Here is a 25,503-nt window from a genome sequence, read left to right as displayed (position 1 = left end):
AAATGAAAGATAACTTTACTATTTTCCAATTGACTTGGAAACTCTCTATGTTAAATTCTTATATTCTAACTTAGTTTACTAGGAAGAAGAACATACACTAGCAAGCAACGATTGTTAAAGTATTCATCGTACTTGTTATTTAAAACATAAAATATTATTGTTTATAGTCTGTTGTTTATTGTGGTGTTAGTGGTTAGTTTAATTAAACAAGTTTTCTTTATGTGAACGTACATTTTGTCTATTTCTACGCAATTTAACAGTTGGAGTTCAAATGGAAACATCTAAACCAAAGATCCAAGAACTTTCCATTATTAGTGCACCTAATTCCTCTCTTCTGCTGGTTGTCTGAGAGGTATTGTAAATTATAATTGTTATAATTAAGGTAGTAACTATTTATCCCATCTTGTTTGTTTGTTTTTTAATTCAACTTTGTAGCTTAAGTAGCTCCTAAACCCAAGAAGTGTATTTTTACAATGTCTAACCAATAACAAGAAGTGTATTTTTACAATGTCTAACCAATAACAAGAAGTGTATTTTTACAATGTCTAACCAATAACAAGAAGTGTATTTTTACAATGTCTAACCAATAACAAGAAGTGTATTTTTACAATGTCTAACCAATAACAAGAAGTGTATTTTACAATGTCTAACCAATAACAAGAAGTGTATTTTTACAATGTCTAACCAATAACAAGAAGTGTATTTTTTACAATGTCTAACCAATAACAAGAAGTGTATTTTACAATGTCTAACCAATAACAAGAAGTGTATTTTTACAATGTCTAACCAATAACAAGAAGTGTATTTTTACAATGTCTAACCAATAACAAGAAGTGTATTTTACAATGTCTAACCAATAACAAGAAGTGTATTTTTACAATGTCTAACCAATAACAAGAAGTGTATTTTACAATGTCTAACCAATAACAAGAAGTGTATTTTTACAATGTCTAACCAATAACAAGAAGTGTATTTTTACAATGTCTAACCAATAACAAGAAGTGTATTTTTACAATGTCTAACCAATAACAAGAAGTGTATTTTTACAATGTCTAACCAATAACAAGAAGTGTATTTTACAATGTCTAACCAATAACAAGAAGTGTATTTTTACAATGTCTAACCAATAACAAGAAGTGTATTTTTACAATGTCTAACCAATAACAAGAAGTGTATTTTACAATGTCTAACCAATAACAAGAAGTGTATTTTACAATGTCTAACCAATAACAAGAAGTGTATTTTTACAATGTCTAACCAATAACAAGAAGTGTATTTTTACAATGTCTAACCAATAACAAGAAGTGTATTTTTACAATGTCTAACCAATAACAAGAAGTGTATTTTTACAATGTCTAACCAATAACAAGAAGTGTATTTTTACAATGTCTAACCAATAACAAGAAGTGTATTTTACAATGTCTAACCAATAACAAGAAGTGTATTTTTACAATGTCTAACCAATAACAAGAAGTGTATTTTTACAATGTCTAACCAATAACAAGAAGTGTATTTTACAATGTCTAACCAATAACAAGAAGTGTATTTTTACAATGTCTAACCAATAACAAGAAGTGTATTTTTACAATGTCTAACCAATAACAAGAAGTGTATTTTTACAATGTCTAACCAATAACAAGAAGTGTATTTTTACAATGTCTAACCAATAACAAGAAGTGTATTTTTACAATGTCTAACCAATAACAAGAAGTGTATTTTTACAATGTCTAACCAATAACAAGAAGTGTATTTTACAATGTCTAACCAATAACAAGAAGTGTATTTTTACAATGTCTAACCAATAACAAGAAGTGTATTTTTACAATGTCTAACCAATAACAAGAAGTGTATTTTTACAATGTCTAACCAATAACAAGAAGTGTATTTTACAATGTCTAACCAATAACAAGAAGTGTATTTTTACAATGTCTAACCAATAACAAGAAGTGTATTTTACAATGTCTAACCAATAACAAGAAGTGTATTTTACAATGTCTAACCAATAACAAGAAGTGTATTTTTACAATGTCTAACCAATAACAAGAAGTGTATTTTTACAATGTCTAACCAATAACAAGAAGTGTATTTTTACAATGTCTAACCAATAACAAGAAGTGTATTTTTACAATGTCTAACCAATAACAGCGTTCACTTTCAAAACTTTTGCTTTTTCTAATTGGTGAAAACCAAATCCAAAGTTAAGGTATCCATCTAAAACCACTGTTCCATATGTGATGTGTCAGATGGTTATATGAGTTCTTTAAACATTGGGATGTATTCAGACCAAGGTCAATCTGCATAACAACCAGGAAGAGCAACGATCTCTCTGACTTTAAACAAATTGTATGATGATGAGTGCATCTAACACGAGCTTTATTATCAAACATTGTGACCTTCACAAAGACATTGATAATTTGAGTATCTCAACCATGACAATCAAGAAAAAGAATAAGCCTACAACCAGAAATATCTATATGTGCAACAACTGGTGAAATTCTAAAGGTAGAAATGAATGAGAACGTTGAGCATGTTTTTAAAGTAAAAATAATGTATGTATCAGACTTAGGCCTAATAACTAAATCCTTTAAAAGTAGTCAGAATTCGACTACCTTCAATCATAACTTGAAACAGATATTTCAAGGCTTTTTTTTTTATTGTAGACAAGCAGTATAAAAGTTGATACACTAAAAGAAAATGGCAAGAAGGACTCACTAATGATAACGTGGTTGAATATTAGTCTCTGGCACCCAATAAAATGAGCAAAAGAGTCTAAAGTAATTGGCATAAGCATAAAAAGGATGGAAACGACTTATAAGGAATAAAAGCTATGACAAATACTACTGAACGTAACTTTTGATGACACAAAGAGGATGGGAGAAACCTGTCTGTGATCCTGAAATTCCTATATTGTATAAAAACTACATAGGATGTAGTAAACATTGAGCAGCTAACATTTGGCCTATATGAAAAAAATACTTTTGAAACTATAAATACAAAGGAAAGGAGCCATAATGAAGAAAAATAAAACGAATACAACAATGATGCAGTGTTGTACTGTGCAAAAGTGTTAGGACAAGAGAATATTTTATCATTTTTTCTACCAATTTATGGGGCTAATTCTTCCATGTCATTACATAGTGTAAATTTCGACACAATGTCAATGCTTCACTGATCTCTGTTGACAACTGAATGACAAAGGGTAAGAATATTTATAATTCTTTAGAATTCCTTTTTACTTGTAACAAGAGAATGCCATAAGGGATCTGCTTGAATGAGCATGCTGATCAAATTAGGGCATGAAACAACTATCATGGTAACGCATGCTGTGTCTTAACGATAGAGGAAGAAACTATGGTACGGGTATGTGCTAGAAAAAATCAAGTTAATAGTACTTCACGAATAAACCATCATGAAACAAAGTTTAACACTATATATTAAGTTTTGTTGTCATGCCACGGCTCAAGAAGCGTAGAGAAATTTCAACAGAGCAGAGTGTTCACATAAAAGCTTTACGAGATGCTGACTGGATTCTTCGACAAATTTCTGCAGAAATACTCCCCAAAGCAACTGATCTCAAGCATGAGATAAAAGACCGCTTACCAAATGACAGAAACTTGTATAGACGTACAGTATTAAGACGATTCAACGAGAATGAAATATTTGGTCGTGTAGCAGTTAAAAAAAACATTACTTCAACCTTCAAATAATGTCAAGAGGTTGAAATTTGCTAAAAGGTACAAAAACTTGACTGCTGATAATTGGAAATGGGTGTTATGAATGAATGATTCCAAGTTTAAAATATCTGGTTCAAAGCATAGGTTGTACCATTGGAAGAAGGGAAGTGAAAGATATTATACTTCCCTCAATGTGCCCCCCGCTAGTACAGCGGTATGTCTCCGGATTTACAACGCTAAAATCAGGGATTCGATTCCCCTCGGTGGGCTGAGCAGATAGCCCTTGTGGCTTTGCTAAAAGAAACACACACAAACACACCCCTCAATGTATGACACCTACCACGAATTATGGGGGACGCTGTGCAGGGACGTAGCCACAAATGGCCATTGGAGGGGGGTTTAGTTTGAGTTCTTGATGCAGGCGCGAAGCCATGCTAGGGAGGTCCGGGGCATGCAGCCCCGGGACATTTGTTAATAAAAACATAAAAGAAAAGCCTGAATTATACATTCTGAGACCACCTTTTTGGCAAATTTCAGAATGGCACACTGAGGTATATTATATAAAAAATACAAGTCTAGGCCATGGAAGAAGGAAGCAAAACAAGTATGCTCAGCCAAAAATAAACAAATGTCTGAAAAAATACTATAATTCAAATCCTTAGGCCATATTCTCCCTATCGATAACTTATAAAAAGTTATCACACAGTAGCCTAGTTTTAGGTTTAAGGGATAGATAGTGCTATAAATATACTGCACCCGAATAAAGACTAGATTCCGAATGCTGAACTCTTTTCCCCAAACAATGCTTTAGTCCAGCAAAGATTAGTTTACAGATGCATAAAAGTCACCTTGAAAACTAAGATTCATGCTGAAAGTGTAGCAAAAGTATCACGTGTCTCTATCACTGGACACTTCAGTGTTTTTTGGTTGATAAATAAAATGAAGCTACTTTAGTGTCAAAGGTGCCTGTTAAACACTTCAAAGTGTCCCTCATGACAAAAAAAAAGAAATAAAGATCTACAAATCTTGATGTATTTTTGGAATAATGTGAATTCTCCAAAAGGGTCAGGGTCAGGCCTAATGGCTTACTTAAGTGAATTTTTAGTGTAATGCCTTCATGTGGAAAACTGTAAAGAATACATTAGACAGTTACAGATAAAAGATGAAGCAGTGTGAGATGTCTGAGTGAAAGCTTCTATGCTGGTTTACATTAAGTTCATTCTGAATACTGCAGTTATGAACAGTAATATTGATTTATTAATATTGGGTTGAGGAATAATTCGTGAGCGTTTTTTCAAGTTAAACAAATATATTCATAAATGAAACGCTTTCGCAAAATATTTCATGTCATTTGGTGGATAATTTTTTGCTCTAATAGATGGTGTGTTTGATTTTCATATGTCTTTAATTTTTGCTTTCATTTTCAGCTCATTAAATGGAATGTCAAGTGGACAAAATCGAGCATTTTCGACACCATCTGCTTTTCGCATTTAATTTCTTGCAATTTCGTTTACAACAATGCATACTATATACCTAGGTATTACATGAAATAAAGTATCATAATAAATGTTTTGGGTGTAATGTGTTCATGCATTGAAGTATTGTATAGTCTTGCATGTAATGCTTGAATGAAATTATTTAAAAACGCTCACGAATTATTTCTCAACCTAATAGTAGTTACGACTACGAAAAACTGGTGATAGTTAGTTTCATCAAATGTGAGTAGTAGATACGACTATGAAAGGACAATGCTTCAATTAATAGATTAGTAATTTTTTTACTTTAAAGGGGAAATTCTGTTCAATGATTTAGAAATTTGCTGAAATCCTTACGAGATGAGTCTTCCAAAGTTGCTAAAATGTCAATGATAATGTATTTGAAGGTAGATTGTTTATTAATATAAGATTATGCTAATTGCATACTATTAATTTTTATATTTTATAAAATACAAATAGGAAAAGATAATATATTCAGAGTGATAATTGTCAGTTTTTCTATTATGTAAAAGAAAATTGAGTTATATGCTTTTGAAGTAACAGTGTCCTTTAAATATAGTAAGAACTACACGTATTTAACAAAAAATAATATACCGAACTTAAGTTATTCGTCAAATCATTTATTTTAAAATATAAGCCGACAAGAAAATAAGCCACCAATAGAAAAAGAAATAATGGAACTTATCTTGATGGTATAATTTAAGTAATGGTTCATGTGGATGAACTTTTGATATCGGATTCAACTGTGTATTTCATTCTTGTGTTATAATACCTAAATTGTTGTAAGTGTTAGTTAATAACATCTGTGACTCTTGCATCAGTATTCAGTTTCTTTACAACATACCTTTAGTTGTCTTAACAGTAATTAAGAATAAAAAAATATTAAAATTAACTACACACCAACTGGCCGTGTAATCTTTTTTCTAACTAATATTTAGTACACGAGTTAAATATTCAATTATATTTTGTAAGACTATTTACACTATTTTCTCTTTCAAGGAAAACATTCTTAAAACATCTATGAAGCATTCTCATTATTGTGCTTTCATAAATTTTAATTCTTTTATCAAATAAGTAAAATAAATTGTTAAGTATTCTTTTAAGAAACATAGACTTGCAAAGATAAACACATGATTCCAACACTTAGTTTAAGAAAATACTGTTTTTAGTTTGTCATCAAATTTTATATTCTTTGATTTATGATACATAAAACACTTTTGGAGTAATTAGACAAACTCACCAATTTCACACAGCATTCCTCCCCAGCCTAAAGAACAGTCACAAGTGTAATTTACACCTGAAAAGCTTGGACTTGTCAGTGGTCTACACGTTCCACCATTTTCACAGCTGTGGTTAAAACACTGTATTGGAACATTACAGTATCTTCCCGTGAAGTTCTATAAATAAAACGCTTTATTTGAAATACACTTTACATTGCATTCAAATATTGTTATTAATAGCATTATTTGAAAACAAACAGTTAAGAAATAATTAAATTGCTACTGTTTTTTCATAACAGTGTTATATCTTTTCTTCATATTTTGCATTATATTGTATTTAATATTTAGATAGGACAAACCGCGTTTATAATGTTTTCACTCATTCCTTGTAACTGACTTCTATAGTAATTCTTTAAACGGAAGGAAGGAAAATTTGTGGTTATGCAAAAGCAAAATTTAATCCAATAAACAATGTCCTTCGAATATTATTCATGAAAATGTAAAAATATTACTTATCTATTCACCCATTAAATATATTACTAGTTAACGCTAATAATTACCAACCAGAATGTGAAAGTAATTACAGTCAAGTGGCACAACTGGAGGAAGATAGCTTTATAAGAGAGGTGTTGAGTCTAGAGAAGTCCATCACAAAATGACACCACGAATATCTCTGAAACTGGCTTCTCTGCAACTGATTGGGTCACTTCTGGTAAAAACAGATCAAACCTTGCCATAGAGCAATTGGGTCACTTCTGGTAAAGACAGATCAAACCTTTCCACAGAGAAGATTGGGTCACTTCTGGTAAAGACAAATCAAATCTTGCCACAGAAAAGATTGGGTCACTTCTGGTAAAGACAGATCAAACCTTGCCACAGAGCAAATTGGGTCACTTCTGGTAAAGACAGATCAAACCTTGCCACAGAGCAATTGGGTCAATTCTGGTAAAGACAGATCAAACCTTTCCACAGAGAAGATTGGGTCACTTCTGGTAAAGACAGATCAAATCTTGCCACAGAAAAGATTGGGTCACTTCTGGTAAAGACAGATCAAACCTTGCCACAGAGCAATTGGGTCACTTCTGGTAAAGACAGATCAAACCTTGCCACAGAGCAGATTGGGTCACTTCTGGTAAAGACAGATCAAACCTTGCCACAGAGTATCAGTTTTAGCAAATAAACAGCAAAACATGAGAGTTACTTAAGTGGAATGGTACCTGGCATATATCAGGCTGTGTAGTGTAGTCTCTATACGACTTTCAGGCTTTTATCAGCCATAGTACCACAGTTCTAGCTCTGGTCAAGGGTAACCGAAAAAGGAGTGAAAGTGCTGCTGGTCGACAGTCGCAGACACTAAGAACTATTTTCTCGGCTGGTAAGAAAGTGAACTCGCAGGAGTAAAGACCATGAATCATGGAGTGCTAGTAAGCTTCTTTAGGCGTGGAGATATACTGACAAGATAATCATGGTTCACAATAAAGTCTGGAGTTAAGCAGAGCCGCAAAATAAGATCCTGAGAGCAACGAGCTGCTTCACCACCACGGACCAGAAATAAACTGTTCATCAAGGTATCAGAATTACCAAGATACTTACCAATCCAACACCTGTAAAAACAATGGCATTTAAGTCAGTTATGCCCAAAAGCCCACAACGGAGAAATTCTGTCTCGCAGCAGCGGTCCTTCTGAATGAGGTAAACAGATTTTATTCACGATGTTTTAAAAAACTGGCTAAGGAAGTCTTATCTGAAATAGTTAGGACTCAGGAGTAAACAGTCCAGTGCTTGATTTTGAGCTTGGACAGTCAGTGTGGGATATCATTGAACATATAGATGAAGTGTAAAAAAGAGATCTGAAATCCAGTCATAGCAAAGTTGTGTTGCCAATTCAACCCTGTATCGAATTGGAAAATCTATTGGCTCAAACTTAAAGCTTGGAAGAAGGGTGCACTAGATGGCTCGGCCACATATGCAAATGTATTATCTGCATGATAAAGCCTATTCTACAACGACTGTAGCATATTTGTAGATAAGTTAATATAGAGGAACCACCTCGATGTCATTAGGATGGGACGAGTGAAACTCCTACTTTGTTTTGGTCTAGCTTATGATTATTGGCTACTTACATTGTAAATAGGCGACGTTGCTTTTGTCATATTTTGTTCTAAAAATAGAACTAGTGTGTGAAATTGTTTTAAGTGTGACAAGAACTAGTCTAAGAGTATGCAATTTTAGAAAAAATAAAATATTTAATTATGCTTTTTCTACTATTTTTAATAAAAATTCGTTATTAACATGTTTACTTGCACTTCGACTCTGAGTATTTTTCCTACATGGTGATTTTCACGTTAAGTGTAAAGTTAATATTTGTTATCTCATAGATTTCATGTTTCACTTCCATAATGTCCAGAACCTACTAAATGGATATTACATTTTATTGAGGTAAATGTATGTATTTCATTTTCACTATTATATAACTAACTAGTGAATGAAATGTTTAAAATGAAGAAAGGTAAATTTTATTTCTTTGTTGAATAATCTTAAAATATCTTCTTTGACTTGTACATGTAATTTTAAGTCAATACTTTTCACAGTTTATTTTAATGTTTTATTTTCCTTTGCTATTTCTTATTTTGATTATTTATGTTGAACACGTCAATGAGTGACCGTGGGTGATATAATTGTTATCATCATTTTAGCCCCTGGAAAATGCTTTTGCACTCTCTTATTTATCTAACCCTCATGGATGAAGGAATGTGTTTTGTTTTGTGTTTTTTTCTTATAGCAAAGCACATCGGGCTATCACCTGTGTCCATCGAGAGGAATCGAACCCCTGATTTTATGTTATAAATCCGAAGACTTCTTGCTATCTCAACGGGGTACATAAATGAACGAATAGTTTAAAATGTATTTTTTTAAATTACTGAACCTTTCAAATACGGATTTTAGAACACAAATAACACATAATTAACTATAATATAGGAGTAAAATCTAAATGCAATTTAACGCTGTATCAAACTAACATGTATAAAGTGAGAAATACAGCCAAATACTAGAGAAAATTGTCTTTAACAATGGACTTAACTCCAGCGTGACAACCTTTGTAAAGGATATGTTGGATCAGTTTTATGATAACCTTGATACCTTATAGTGAGAAATCTGCTCTTTCTATTAGTAAGAGCAAGCTATTCAAACTGTTACTTAGAAACACCACGTTTACTTATGAAGATGGGCATGGAATACCTCGAATGGGAAAATTTTTATAATGTTCTTTAACCCTCAGTTCTTGGAATTTGAGGCAAAATACTGGTAAACAATTTATGTGTGTGTGTGTGTTCTTTGATCATCTGCACTGAAACATCTATATTACACACAGTTCAGCTAAAATAGAAGAAACAAAAGTTAAGATGTTTTTAATTGTGAGCATATCAAGTGGTAACAAAACTGAAATTTTGATTATTCTTTTAGAGATTTCTTTTAAAATAATGAGCTAGAAACTTAGATAATGTAAAACATTGATTTATAATGTACTTGTTAATGACAATTTCATTAAAATACATTGCTTGTAAAGTAGTTTAATTAATTTTAATTAAAACTCAGTAACATTGACACATGTACAGAGAGGAATTCAAAATTGTGCTGGTAGTCAGTGGGAATCTTGGATACTACGGCATGAAGTGTTTCTGTGTTGCCATACATCAAAGGTGAAAGGGCTTTCAATTCCAGCTGATGGCTCATGTTTCGTCAAATAGCCTACAGCACCCAAACTTGCTGAATAGAAAAGTGAACAAGTCCATCTAGCTCTCTTAGGGCTAGGTAGAGCTTTGAATCCATGATAGTAAGAAATTTAGTTCTTGGTTGATGCAAGAGTAGACAGATCATTCATATACCTTGAAACATACAAAGCCCTCCAAGTGAGACTACCTCTCTAGGTAATGAAAACTTAGTTTATTCTGGCAAATGTCATTCAAAGAGATGGAAATTCAGAGGTAGATCTTTGATTATGCTAAGGAAATATTAATCCCAAAATGAAAGTAGCCATCTCAAATCTTGGATCAGGTATTGCCATCCTTTAAATGGATGTAATGCAGAAAATATCCATTAGATTTACTTTGAAACGGGTATGTACTAGTGAGAATAACAGTACCTCTACATACACAAGTGATGTCCTGTGCTTTATTCCAGACTAGCTATAGTGCATCAGTACCATATAACGCAGCTACAGAACTCACATTTTAACTTTAATTGTTTCCTATCCAAAAAGTAGGCTACATTAGTTAGAACGGTTATATACTTGAGAAGAGATGAGGTTCTGATGTTATTTTGTTGTCATAAAGGTATCCAGCGGTATCTTGGACTGAATATATGTGTGGTACACTAATTAGAAGTAATCTAGGCTAGTGGTTAAGTTAGGATTGTGTTTATACTATCAAAGTCAAAAACAAGTTCTTGGTCATCACTACATTTCAGATAACTAGAGGAAAGTTATGCAAACAACATAGACCCAGCATAACAGATATAACTCAGTGACTTACTGATGAATACATTTATAGAACAATGGCAGTTCTTCTCTGGTTGGGCAAGTAATATCTGGACATTACAGTCTTCATTATGTTGAGTAAGAACAATCAATAATATAGCTACATATTTATATTTATACAGTAGAAGATTCCACTAGCAGCTGTATTCCACAAATGACAATTCAGGAATTTGAGTAAGAGCAACTGAAGAGCTCAGACCTAGCATGGGCACTCTTTTCCATTCCAAGAGCTCAGACCTAGCATGGGCACTCTTTCCCATTCCAAAAGCTCAGACCTAGCATGGGCACTCTTTCCCATTCCAAAAGCTCAGACCTAGCATGGGCACTCTTTCCCATTCCAAGAGCTCAGACCTAGCATGGGCACTCTTTCCCATTCCAAGAGCTCAGACCTAGCATGGGCACTCTTTCCCATTCCAAGAGCTCAGACCTAGCATGGGCACTCTTTTCCATTCCAGAGATAAAGCCTGCTAGGACAAATAGAGAAATGTAACATGAATACATAATGTGTGGTACCTGTACTGTGAGGTATGAGCTAAGATTTGGTTATGCAAGTCATATTCAAGTTGAGATTACCAATACTGGTATAAATAGTGTAGGGTGCGTAGTTTCTAGGGAAAGACTCCCCTCCTGGAGAAAATAAACTCCAACAGAGAATTGCTGAACCTTTTTTGAACAGGATAGCCCTAAATATCACTGTTCCACTTCTGGATATTGAGAGAAGTCATGAATACATCACAATCGACTACTTCTAAAGATGGAGTGAGGCTTACATAATGGTCAATACATAAGCTGATGCATTTACAGAGCACAGGATAGCACAGTTTCAATCAACAAAAGAAATCCACACAGATCAGTGACCTACTTACAGTAATATATTATTTTCTGAATTGTGCACAATGTAGGATATGCACTTCACTTTATCACCTCCCAATCATAGTGTTTCGTACAAATGGAAGTATATGGCTAAATTGGGTGGCTTAAACATTTATCATACCTTATGATAGTATAGAAAGAATATTATGTTATTAAAAGCATTTTAGTCTTGAAGAATCTTATATATCATAAAAAGTTTCCAAGTTTGCAAACATTTAGTATCATTGTTAGTATATTCTTATCCTCAGGAATACATTAATACTACACCATTAAAATAATCAAGGTCTGTATTTAATAGTTATGTCACTGAAAGTTCCTCAATTGGCATATAGAGCTTATTCTATTATTTACACCTTATTTTGTACATCAATTGAAACCACTTTGAATTTTGCGTGTATAACACTAATTAGCACTCTTTGTCAAGTTCATGAACTAGAATCACCGTAGTCTGCCTGTATCTATAATACAACTAGGAATGCATTAGTTTCCACGTTCATTAACTCAAATTACCACAATCTGCACGTGTAATGTGTGATTCTATATTATACCCTATGATTGTCTGAATTCACAGTCATCAAATATGCACATTATACCACAGTACTGTCCAAATCTATATTTGCAGATTATTTCTATTAAACTCTAGGCTTATCCAACCCTACATTGGCTCACAACGTGTATTATTATACTTTAGACTAATTTCAGTTTATAGTCACGCACTATGACTACTACAAACTGGGACTGTATAAATCTATACTCGCCTACAATATGTATTATACTTTAGACCGACTAATTCAACACTGGTCCATTAAGTCTATTGAATGATAGAACTGCATGAATCACTTAGTATACTCTTGAGCAAAGCTGGGCTGCCATGACGTCACACTTCCACAAAGTGGAATCACAATCATGACGAAATGATCATATGTGACTTAATGTGTCATCAATTGTTATATGTATTTATGTTCTACACTCACTTTACTTATAAAATACTTGACTAATTCATTAGTTCTATATGTAACTCCACTTTCTACATTTTCCGATATTTTATATATAAAACATTTATCGTCTTCAAAGGATACTCATTTAAAATTTCTAAATAACTTAACATTAAAAACTTACTGTTTCTCTTGTTTGTGTTTATTCACATAATTATGTTCTTGCAAAATATTGTTTCTTACCATAAAGGACATGAAAATACAAAACGAATTTTGATTTAACATACTAATTATAATTTTGACCTCTATATTTAAGCATATTTTTTACAATTGTTGTTCTGAAAGGAATGCAAAAACTTATTTCAAAAAAAAAAACTACTATAACGTACATATTACCCATTATTTGAATATGGCAGTGTAAATTCATTTGTCATCCTCAAAAGAATGGTTAATTAAAATGCAAACTTATGACAATCACACTGTTTCACTAGTTTATCCTTATAATTATGTTATTGACAAAATATTGTATCTTATGATAAAGAAAAAGAATATATACAACCGATTTTGATTTAACATACTGATTATATTAATATTTTGTAAATGTAAGCATAAGTTTACAATTATTGTCCTGAAAATGATGCAAAACTCTTATTTCTATTGAATTATTATAACCTAATTTTTATCCATTATTTGGACAAGGTAGTTATAACCAGTAACATAATTTACATACTTTTTCGTCCTGAAAAGGACGGTTATTTAATTCTCTATATAATTCAACATGCTGTACCATTCTATATGTACACATACATGTATACACACAGAGAGAGTCGTGTAATGGGCTTTTTCCATAAAATAAGCATGAGATTTAATCAGTTTGTATAATAGTAGAGGAACTTAACTGTCATTTTTCTCTGTTTAGTTATTCTTTTTCACTGTTGCATTTGATCTTTTTTTGCCATTTCATTAATGTCAGCAGCATTTTTTTACAACATACTAAAATACAGTAAACAAGTAGTGAAACAGAGAAGCGTTGTTTGCTAATATTATGAATATGATTGAGAACAAAAATTACTATGTCAAAGAAACACACAAATTAGATTTATAACCAAAAGAAGTATACATACTATATACGTATGTTTGAAGGATAGTTCTTCATTCTTTTTTCCATGTAGTAGAAATGTATTAGTTTGATTATGGGTGAGGAAAGGGTAAGGTAATTTATATTTGAAATGTGACCCAGATTTCACTGAACATTTGAATGTTTGTTGTAGGCAGGTATTAGAAATTAGGAAAGTTCTTAACTTGTAACTGAGCTTATCAATACGAACTAGAAACAGCTAGCTTTGTCACCATCGAGTGCATACAAATATAATTCAATGTGTTGTACAATAAAATCTCACACATTTCACGTGTTGATTATTTACTGAATTTTAAATTAAGTGGCAGACAAAAGCTCCAGCTAAAGTATGGTGAACAACGAAGTTACGTAGAAAATATATCATATGTAGAGTTTGAACCAATGATTTTCAATATTAAGTATAAAGTACATACACAAATAACGACAATGTATTATAATTGACTTGTTTATCTTTTGTTTCAATAATATTATTCTGTCATACTGACCGCCATCTTCATTTAGTAAAACTGTACATCAAATAGAGTGTTCTACATTCAAATAATAGCATTATCTATTTAAGTGAACACAAAAAGTAAAAGCTTTCCTAAATTTGTTGTCATGCTCGATATATTTTCTAAAACCAAAGTTTATTAAACTACACAGTTGTCTTGAACATCAAACATGTGACTCATGTCATGAAGTCAATGTTAAGCATCTACGTAGTTATTAAAAAACAAGCTCTACTAGATACAGAGGTAACAACAGTAATTGATACCCTTTAAACTCAATTATAATATAAAGCTAAAAATAAAAATAAGCATCCTTTTCAGTACAAATTGTGTAATATATAGCAACAATGGTTTTAGTTGTTACCTGTAACGTTGTTTCATATCCATTATTTATAATTTCTCTCAAAATGATTATTTGTATCTCCTAGTCCTACTATTCTCAATATTTAATAACATTATCAAATCCCTTTACAATATCATATTTATAGTGTACTCATTAATTCTTCCTTAATGTACAATAAGTTTAATTAATATGACTGCTCTTGTCTATACTTAACCACTAAGTCACACTTTATGACTTTTTTTTTTTTCTTACACCAGTTATTCATGACATTACTAAAAACACTTATCGTTAGGGTAAAGTATTACATCTATTAAGCTATCAGTTTCAACAAACGTTTTCTCACCTTCTTATTCCCAAAAGTACAATATTCTTCCATGTGAAAATATGCTGTTTAAGATGTGACCACAATCCAAGGAGAGTTTTGTAAACTTATTAAATGTTTCGCTAGTATTTTACCTATAGTGTAATATATTTAACGCTAAAACTTTTCAGCGGTTATATTTATTCATTTATAACGTTTTCTACACTTAAGAGTAAAATTTACTTTAGGTACACTGATAAGCCATTTAATTTGATGCTGAAATTTGGAAATGGAAAAATGCAATTAACACGGTATCGTATATTAAACCTAAAGAGGAAGTGGTTTCTTAGTGATAGGTTAGTAACAGATGGATAACATCCATCTTCACAATACAATTTATTTATAATTTTCAAAAACTATTACTACGTATTGTATACTATAAATTTATAATACAAACAAGGTTATCAAAGAAATTTTAATTTGCATCGTGTATCCATTTAATTTCAGTGTATTAAGCACATAATTTTCAAATTTTGGTAAATTGATGCATACAAATTGAAGATTTTATTTATATCATATTTAAACAAAATTAATTTCTTGAAAATAATTCACTCAAAAATATTTATTATTTTTTTGTAGTTATTTTAGAACGATTTTCTTTTGAAGTTGTAATTATATAGCAATGGATCAAAACATAACAATGAAATACACTTTAGCATTTAAGCCTATAATGTTGAAAGTCTTTCCCCTAACCTCAGTACAATAACATTCAAAGTTTCCGTCTGAATGCATTGAACATGTTCCACCATTTCTGCAGGTTGAATAACCACAAGGAGTTCCATCACAGTCTTCAATATTTCTTCCAGCAACTGAACCTGTATTTAAACATAATTTCTATAAAAACTTGCATTCGTTAATCAAAAATTTTACCTAAAAACATAAAACTTGCTAATGTTGTATTTCACATATTAAATGCTCTTACATTTAGAAGTTTCAAACAAGTTTATTCTACTACAAAATGTATCTCTGTAAGCATGCTTATATGGAAGGGGTAGTGTGTTATTTACTGTGGATAAATAGGAAATCCTTTAATAATAGTTAATTTGATACCTAAAATTTAGGCGAAATTTTCTAAAAGTAGGTTTATTTGATAAACTTAATAAAAAAATGGTTTATTTTCTATCCGATTTATTAATTATACATATTTTTAAATTGCTATTAAGAAAATTATTATATGCTTGCAATTTAAAGAAAAACATCAATTCTTAATATAAAATCGGCTTCAGGTTATCAGTAACGAATAGTTTTCCACTAATTATTACCTAATATCGGAATGCACAACAACTAAGGAGTTTGTTTTTCAAATTTTGCACAAAGTTACACGAGAACTGCTTCAATCAGTGATTTTCAATATTAAGTATAAATGCAAGCAATGTATCTTAAAGAATAGTGTAATTGACCGACACATTATAATGCTGAAAAATCGAGTATGTTCAATGACAGGGTACAAGAAAGAAACGTAAACTTAGAGAGGAGAAAGAAAATATTATTCTAAGGAGAAACTTCCTTAAAATGAAACTAATATACCATTTTTAAATAGGATTCAAATGCATGTAAAAATCTGTATCATCTGATAAATTTTGCCTAGGATAGAAGTTATTTTTAATATACCGTGACTTCATATGTTAATATACTACATCTGGATTTTTAAGGTCCTTTCAAACATCAAGACTTTGGAAATAATCAGTTTATTCACTATTTCGGCCTGGCATGGCCTAGCCTGTAAGGCGTGCTACTCGTAATCCGAGGGTCCCGGGATCGCGCCAAACATGCTCGCCCTCCCAGCCGTTGGGGCGTTATAATGTGACGGTCAATCCCACTATTCGTTGGTAAAAGAGTAGCCCAAGAGTTGGCGGTGGGTGGTGATGACTAGCTGCCTTCCCTCTAGTCTTACACTGCTAAATTAGGGACGGCTAGTGCAGATAGCCCTCGAGTAGCTTTGTGCGAAATTCCAAAACAAACAAACAAACAATACTTCAAACTACCTTGCTGGTTTTGTACTAAAGTACCCGGTGAAGGTAATATATGTATAAAATATATATTCAATAAACATTAAACAATATTCGTTACTTCTACTAACTCCTCTTCCCCCAGTGACACTAAGGTACGTCTGCAGGATCATACTGCTATAAACCAGGTTCCGATAACACATTGGGAAGCTTTGTACTTAATTCCAAACAAACAATCTACAACTATCCAATTTGCAAGCGTGTTCCACTATTTCCAGTCACCTTGATTTGCATAAAACGTAATACATTTTGGTTGATCTTAGAAAGTTGGAGTCAGAGTTAATTATAGATTATAGAAACGAGTTTAAGTGTACTATTGACCGTTTTCTGTTAAGTCGTACTCTCTTCCATTAACAGATAGACGTCGTACGCAGCCACGAAACGGAATGGGTTCATTCTCAACAGCTTCCTTGGCTACTGTAGAGAGGTCTGGTACACCACCTAGACAAAGGAATTAGAAGCTATAAATAGTAAAAATGCTAGTATTTTTATTTAGATTTTTAAAAGTTAGGGTTAAGTGTTCTGATAATTAACTTTAGATTTTTCACTCAACAAAACATAATCAATATCGTTCTGTCAAATGAGTATACAGCACTGTAAGAGTCTGTTTATGATATATACTCTTTTCAAAAGTATCTTGCTTCCACAGCTTAAAGTGCGAGAAGAGTCGTCACGAATTTAAATCAAGCTCACCAACTTCGTAATTCACAGCTCACAGTAAGGCCAACTTGTGTCACATAAAAGATTTACTCTAAAAACATTTAAGCAGATAAAATATAATATAACAAAGTTTCAAGATATACTCAAGATAACTCAATGGGTGTTTTATTCTAGTATAATATACTTGTAGTGCTACTAACATTACCTGATTAATTTGAGAGTTCACTATCATAATGGCGGTCGAATCCCCGTCGCATCAAAACATGCTCACTCTATCAGCCGTGGGGACGTTATATAATGTTGGTCAATCCCACTATTCGTTGGTTAAAGAATAGCTCAAGAGTTGGCGGTGGGTGGTGATGACTAGCTGCCGACCCTCTAGTCTTACACTGCTAAATTAGGGACGGGTAACACAGATAGCCCTCATGTATATCTGGAATGTCAACTTCAGGAGTTTGTTTTATTTTTTCCTCACTACCCCCTATGGTTGTTCCTCATTTCTTCCCCTGTTCTTTTGTTGTTGTTTTTTTTCTTCTGATTGCAGTCACCTTCTCACAACTGTCTGCAGGCAGTAAAGGATGGTATAGATGTTGGACGTTGGGTACTTGAGCACTAATATCTTGTTATTTCATTATTTATTTTTCTCTTTTATTCTTTACAAATGAGGGCCGGAGAACAGAAGTTGTGACTGACACACAGTATATCTCCACCGCTATCTGGATCTTACTTTCGCAGACACAAATTATATCACGCATCTTAGCGTTTTCGCTATACTTATCTTGATTATGCAGCATTATATTTTTTGTTAAGGCTTATTTTGTGTTATAAATATGTGAAATTTCATTTAGGTTTGGTCTTACTGTTATTATCACAGTCCTTCATTTTAATGTAAATATTAATTGTTTAGATTGTATTTATGTTTACATTATATCTTATTACGTATTATAATTCACCTCGAACGACTCTCCGATTTATTATGCTACGTATTACGATTTCAAATAGCTGGAAATCTTAATTTTAATTTAGAAGTTAAATAAATGCCAATGTGTATTAAATTTACGATATTTACCGACAAAACCAGAACACATTTTTCCTTCTTAGCCCTAACATATCTTGATATACAAACAACAATACGATTAATAATAACAGTTATTACAAATATTATTAAGTTATCTATCCTGTCTGGAACTGAGTACTTCTTCGACGGTTCACGAGGTGCAAATTACTTTTATGTTGATGCACAGATACACTTCACTTGACGGAAATGCTAGATAGCTCCATTCTTTTTTGGCCTAAGGTGGTTTACAAGCTTACTTTACACAAAGGAAGATAGATATTTAATGTCCTCGTAGAAATATTAACGTCCGAAGTTAATTCCCTGACGTTGAACAGTTTGTAATGTTCGAAATCTATAAACATTCCTGATTAAATATCTGCAATTTGTTGATGAATAAGTGTTAATCACGATTATATCTTCCGAGACTTATAGTATACTAGCTGTAGCAGACCAACAATAATATATATAAATATCTCTCGGCGTGTCTATTTATAATCTTTAAGGCGACATTCTCGAAAGTTCACTTGGCAACAATATTCGAAGATACGCTAATGTTTTCGTAAAACATATATTGTTGAGTCTTACACTTGAGAATCTTCCACAAATTCAGAAAACAGGCGAGACTTGCGCCATACACATTTAAAATATGTTACATACATTTCTATATATGTGTTAAACAGAAACAAACATAGATATTAAAATAACATTAAATCAGTTGCAATATATACTGGCCCAGCATGGCTAGGTGGTTAGGGCGTTCGACTCGTAATAGAGTCGCGGTTTCAAATCCCCGTCACACCAAACATGCTCGCTCTTTCTGCCACGTGGGCATTCTTCCAGTGACGTTCAATCCCACTATTTGTTGGTAAAAGAGTAGCCCAATAATTGTCTATGGGTGGTGATGACTAGTTATCTTCCCTCTAGTCTTACATTGCTAAATTACAGACGGATAGTGCAGATCCCCTCGTGTAGCTTTGCGCTAAACTCATAAACAAACAAATAAATAAAAATACAATATGTATACATACATAAATTAGGGCGCTCGATTCGCAACCTAAGGGTCGCGGGTTCAAACACCGTCAACCAAACATGCTTGCCCTTTCTCCCATGTGCGCGTTATCATATGATTTCAATCCCACTATTCGTTGGTAAAAGAGTAGCTCAAAAGTTAGCGGTAGGTGGTGATGACTAGCTGCTTTCCTTCTAGTCTTAAATTAGGGACGGCGAGTGCAAACAGCTTTGCGTGAAATTCAAAACAACCAAACATTCGTCACGGTTATATATATATATATCTTTATTCAAAATACAACTGATTACTTAAACGGTGATTTAGCGTTTTAATGCAATTAAAAATTCATACATAAGTTAAACGACAAAAGGAATAATAAACGAATGATAAACACAACCATAATCATAAAATAATAGAATTTGTTATCTCATGAGTGGAAAGTTTTCAACTCCCAGATACTCACATATGATGTATGGATATTCGAATTTGTCTTATCCTACGTTTTCGTTCGTATAATTAATCGTATTACATGTGTTTTACTAAGGTGTATGATGTTTCTATCAGTGCAGGGCGTTATTGTACTTGTGTAGGACAATGGTGGATTTAACGTTGTGTGGGCCCAGTCGCTAATAATTTTTGTGGGCCCTATATCCCATGCAATTTTACATGTAATAAAATTATCAATGGGCCTCTATTAAGACCATGTGCCATGGGTCTGAGCCCCCTCTAGCCCCTACCTAAATAAGCCACTGACACACAATTTTAAAGATTTCTTAACTCATATTTATTTTTATTTACATATTTAACAGTATTTTGAGTTATTTGTTTATAGGCGGATATGCCACTAATGTTAATTTACTACTGAAAAGGTTTTACCACAGCTAATGTTGAGTTTTTTATAAGTACTGTGTTTTTATGATTCAGTACACAGTTGATATATTGTAGTATAATTTTCGCTTTTATAATTTGTTAGCATAACACGATTTTTACAATTATTATCCTACAAAGGATGTTTATTTAAATCTGTAAATATCATGTAATAATTTAACATATGAATCTACAATTCCACTTATTTGGTTTTATGACATAAATATATTATTTCTCTACCCATATAATTATGCGTTTCAGTGTATATAACAATTCTTTGAAAAACATTTCATTTCACATACTTTAAAGTTTTCACTTATATTCGTTTTATGAAGACTGTTAATGCTTCTGTGGGTTGATTATATTATTATATGGTTAAAATGAACACATTGTTAGTTTAGGTGGTTGGCCCGGCATGGCTAGGTGGTTAAGGCACTCAATTCGTAATCCAAGGGTCGTGGGTTTCGAATCCCCGTCGCACCAAACATGCTCGTCCTTTCAGCCGTCGGGGCGTTATAATGTGACAGTCAATCCCACTATTTGTTGATAAAAGAGTAGCCCAAGAGTTGGGGGTGGCTGGTGATGACCACTAGTTGCCTTCCCTCTAGTCTTACACTGCTATATTAGGGACGGATAGCGCAAATAGCCCTCGTGTAGCTTTACACGAAATAAATAAAAAAAAACTTTAGGGGATGGTGTATCTAGGGGCAATGTTTCTATAGCTCTGTAGGATTTTAACACATCTGCTGTTTCGCTTTTACAAGTAAAACTCGTATTGAACGAGACAATTATTGTAACGGTGTTACATATGTTACTTTTCATTATAATAATAGTATTCATTACTTGAACAAGGTAAATATTACCTCCAATATGACATTACAGTTAATACCAAATTTATTCAAAAAACAAGGAACAAAACTAAGGTCTATGCTATGTAAAAACTACACTGACAAACATCACACCAACATTATTTATAAAATACAATGTGATAACTGCCACGACTTCTATATTGGAGAAACAAGTAGAAAAATGGAAACCAGATTCAAAGAACATAAAAAGTCACCTTCACACGTTTTCGACCACTGCTAATTAAATAAACACAACATAACCATAGAAAACACTCAAATACTAAATAAAGAAACAAACACAAACAAACGCAAAATTAAAGAAGCCTTCCCTATATAACAACTTAAGCCCAAATTAAACCAATACAAAGGAACACCTTTATATCGATATTAATAAATATAATCAAACATCTAAGCAGGCCCTCTACATTCCTACACTCAGTTACACAACCCCCTTCAAACTATTAGCTATCAGTTAGTTACCTCTTTCTTTCTTTGTGAACCTGACGATGACCGAAAAAGGTCAGAACGTTGTTCGCTCCTCTACATAAAAATTTTCTCAACCCAAACCAGTCGTTTTTACATATATATTTTTCTCTACAAGTGGGTTTTCTTGTCATCACTGATTACAAATCATAGCTGCATGAGAAGGGGGAATAGTACATTTAATCCATAAGGTCAAATACGTAAAACTGTAAACTTGTATTTCAAATCACTTCGTGATATTTAGTAATTCAACTTTGTAAAATTATCCAAGGTAAATTATAGTACGCTATTTGAAAAGAGAAGATGTTACAGAGCTAAGTTCCTTTAATACTGCAGATTTTTTAATGTTATTTGGTTTTATTATATTTATCTTTCGAAATTGGAGTTGAATAACTAAAAAAATAACGAGATGTAGTAAGACTGGAGATTAAATAGTAAATATAAGCTGTTATATTAGATTTTAGCAGTGTAAAGTGTAGTATAGCATTCGATTAGGCTTAGTACGTAAAACGGTTCTTTAGGCTTAGTTATAATTTAACTTGCAGCGAAATTGTAAGACAATTTGTCAAGTATATGCTTAACAGTGTTAATAACGGACTACTAGTATTTAATCATAGTATCAAGTGTTCATTTTACTTTTACTAATAATACAATAGTTAAGACCGGTTCGGGGGTTAAGCACTCAGAATTTGTTAGGTGCAAAGGGTGTTTTTTTCTTTGGGAACACTTGACTACTATGCACTTTTTTAAAGAAAGCTAGTAATGAGGATATTCAACCTATGTGTAGAGTTTGCAAGTTGATGGAAAGGTTAGAGGCTATCCTAACTGAAATTGAGGAAATGAATAAAGAAAATTACAAACTGTGGGAAATGACAGCAGGACTTCAAGAGGAGCCTAAGCTTTTACATGCAAGGGAGGCATCAGCTACGATTAACAATGACATTCAGGAAGGGGTGGTATTAGGGTTAAAATAATGAAGTTAATTGTAAATATTCATTTCTATTAAGCAACATATTTCAGTCCTTGACTTGTGTAGACAAGAAACTATTGGAGGAAGAGAAAACAAAAGAAATAGAGAAAGATATGGACATAAAGAGATCATAAGGATGGCATGTCTTGTGGATAGAATAGTCTGTGGGGTAAATAGGGAGAAAAGGGTTAGATTATTAGCTACTGATAGAGAGAAGTGTAAGTCAAAAAAGAAAATAAGTGTAAGAGGTTGATAAAAGTATTTAAAGATAAATGTCATAAATTAATCGTGTTAGAGATACTGCCAAGAATTAATTGTAGATGTGAAATGTTGAGTAGGTCACTAGGGCTAAACGCTAGGCTGAAATTAATGTGTGTAGATGAACAGGTGAGCTGGATGGACGTTTTGTATCAGTTCAGTGGGAGGAAGGAACTTTTGTGAATGGATGGTTTACAGTTAAACAGGAAAGGGTTTGGCATATTTGCAAAGGCAATTAATTCAGCTGTACGGGGAAGTTTTAAACTGTGACCAGATAATGATGATGGCAAAGGTAAAATAAATGAAACAATTGAGATGAATAGGAAAGAACAGGTGGCTTAATTGTTATTATTCTAATGCTGAAAGTATAAGAAATAACAAAAAAGACTTTAGAGCACTTGTAGGAATGTAAGACTTTGATATAACGGGAATAACTGAAATATGGTTAAATATATATGATTTTAAAGACAGAAATGTCTTTCATATACATGGTTACAGGTTATTTAATAGATAGGGACAGAGTAATAAAGGAGAAGGAGAATGGTAGTAAAGCATGAATAACATCCTGTTGAAGGTGAGAAGGCCCAGCTTGGCCAGGTGATTAAAGCACTCAACTCGTAATCTGAGGGTCGCGGGTTCGAATCCCTCTCACACCAAACATGCCCTTTCAGTCGTGAGGGCATTGTAATGTGACAGTCAATCCCACTATTCGTTGGTAAAAGAGTAGCCCAAGAGTTGGTGGCGGGTGGTAAAGACTAGTTGCCTTTCCTCTGGTTTTATACTGCTAAATTAGGGACGGCTAATTTAGCAGATAGCCCTCGTGTAGTTCTGCGCGAAATTAAAAACAATGATAAATGAAGTTGAGAACAATAAGGATAACAACAAAAAGATTGAATCCATTTGAGTTTCTGTTCGTGAATGCCAAGGGAAAAAACCCTTAGTAGGAGTTTGTTACAGACTATCAGATGAGATCAGTGAGAAACTTTACAGTGACATTAAGATTTCAGCTGTTAATGAAGTTATAATTATGAGTGATTTTGAGTTCATACATATTTATTTAGAAATACTAGAGTCAAACAATGAGGAAGAAAAGTTTCTGGAAACTGTTAAGATGGATTTCTTCATCAATTGGTCAAGGAAACTACTAGAAATAATAATGTTAGATTTATTACTGACTTCTAATATAGAAATGGTTGAGAGGTTGGAAATTGGGGAACACCTAGATACAAGTGACCATTGCTGTATTAGTTTTGATGCTTTGCTGCATATAGAAATTGGAAAAAATTACATTTCGATTCCAAAAAAGCAAATTCTGAAGGGATACCACAAGAATTATTTGTTGTGAGTTGGGCAACTGAATTATTTGGAGACACTGAACAAATGTGGAAAAAGGTTTAAAGAATATTTTTTTTACAATATTCAAAACAAATATGTTCCTTGGAGAAAGAAAATGGTAGCTCCAAGTAAAAAAGCAAGATTGGCTCACAAAGGGTATAAGAGATAAAATTAAAGAAAAATATTACAAATTTGAGCAATTAGAAAATTAGAAGACCAAGAAAGCTGGTCAAACAAAGAAGCGGAATATCTAAAAGGATGTATGAAAAAATTTAGTTGAAAATATAAAAATTTACAGTAACGACCTTTTGCAGTATATTATGGGTAAACAAAATGTTAAGATAGAGATATGACCCTTGAGGGATGATAAAGGAAGACGTATGTCTCATAATTATGAAATGCCTAAGTTTTTAAATTCTGCTTTTTCAGTTTTTACTTATGAATATTTAAGCAGTATTCATTATCTTGAGCAATAGATAGATGAAAACAATGTTGAACGAAACAACTGCATAAATTCTGAGTGTGTTAAATGAAATTGGAAAGCTTAAAGGACGATAAGGCTCCTGGGACAGATAATATTTGTTCGAGGGTTTTAAAGGAATTTATGGACTGAATATGCGAGTCACTTGCCACAATTTGAATAGTGGACTGGTACAAAGAGATTAGAAATTATCCAATGTCACTTCTCTTTTCAAGGAAGCTAACAGAAATTGTCTCAGTAATTATAAGCCTATTAGTTTTACACCAGTTGTGGGAATATTTTAGAAAGTCTGCTAAAAGATACCTTGCAAAGTCATTTAACAAAGCTTTGAATTTTATTGGATAGTCAACATGATTTCTCTAAGGGAAACCTTGCCTCGCAAATCTTTTGACGTGCCTTAAAAAAGTTACTGTATCTCTAGATGAGGGTAAAGGTGAATATTTTGTGTATCTGAAATTTCT

The 25,503-nt window shown here is 32.6% G+C and overlaps 1 protein-coding gene across 1 annotated transcript in view; it reads right to left on the bottom strand.

The window, feature by feature from the left end:
• The window catches only part of LOC143250842 (uncharacterized), a 135,744-nt gene that overhangs the window by 35,350 nt on the left and 74,891 nt on the right, over positions 1 to 25,503 (bottom strand). The window contains exons 19-21 of the mRNA XM_076501916.1: positions 17,396 to 17,515; positions 15,759 to 15,880; positions 6,411 to 6,567 (exon numbers count right to left, since the gene is read on the bottom strand). Coding sequence (XP_076358031.1) covers positions 6,411 to 6,567; positions 15,759 to 15,880; positions 17,396 to 17,515 — 399 coding nt within the window. The remainder of the gene's footprint in view (positions 1 to 6,410; positions 6,568 to 15,758; positions 15,881 to 17,395; positions 17,516 to 25,503) is intronic.

This window comes from Tachypleus tridentatus, chromosome 5, assembly GCF_004210375.1.
Source record: "Tachypleus tridentatus isolate NWPU-2018 chromosome 5, ASM421037v1, whole genome shotgun sequence".
Taxonomy (NCBI): Eukaryota; Metazoa; Arthropoda; class Merostomata; order Xiphosura; family Limulidae; genus Tachypleus; species Tachypleus tridentatus.
This window is presented reverse-complemented; position numbering and strand designations above follow the sequence as displayed.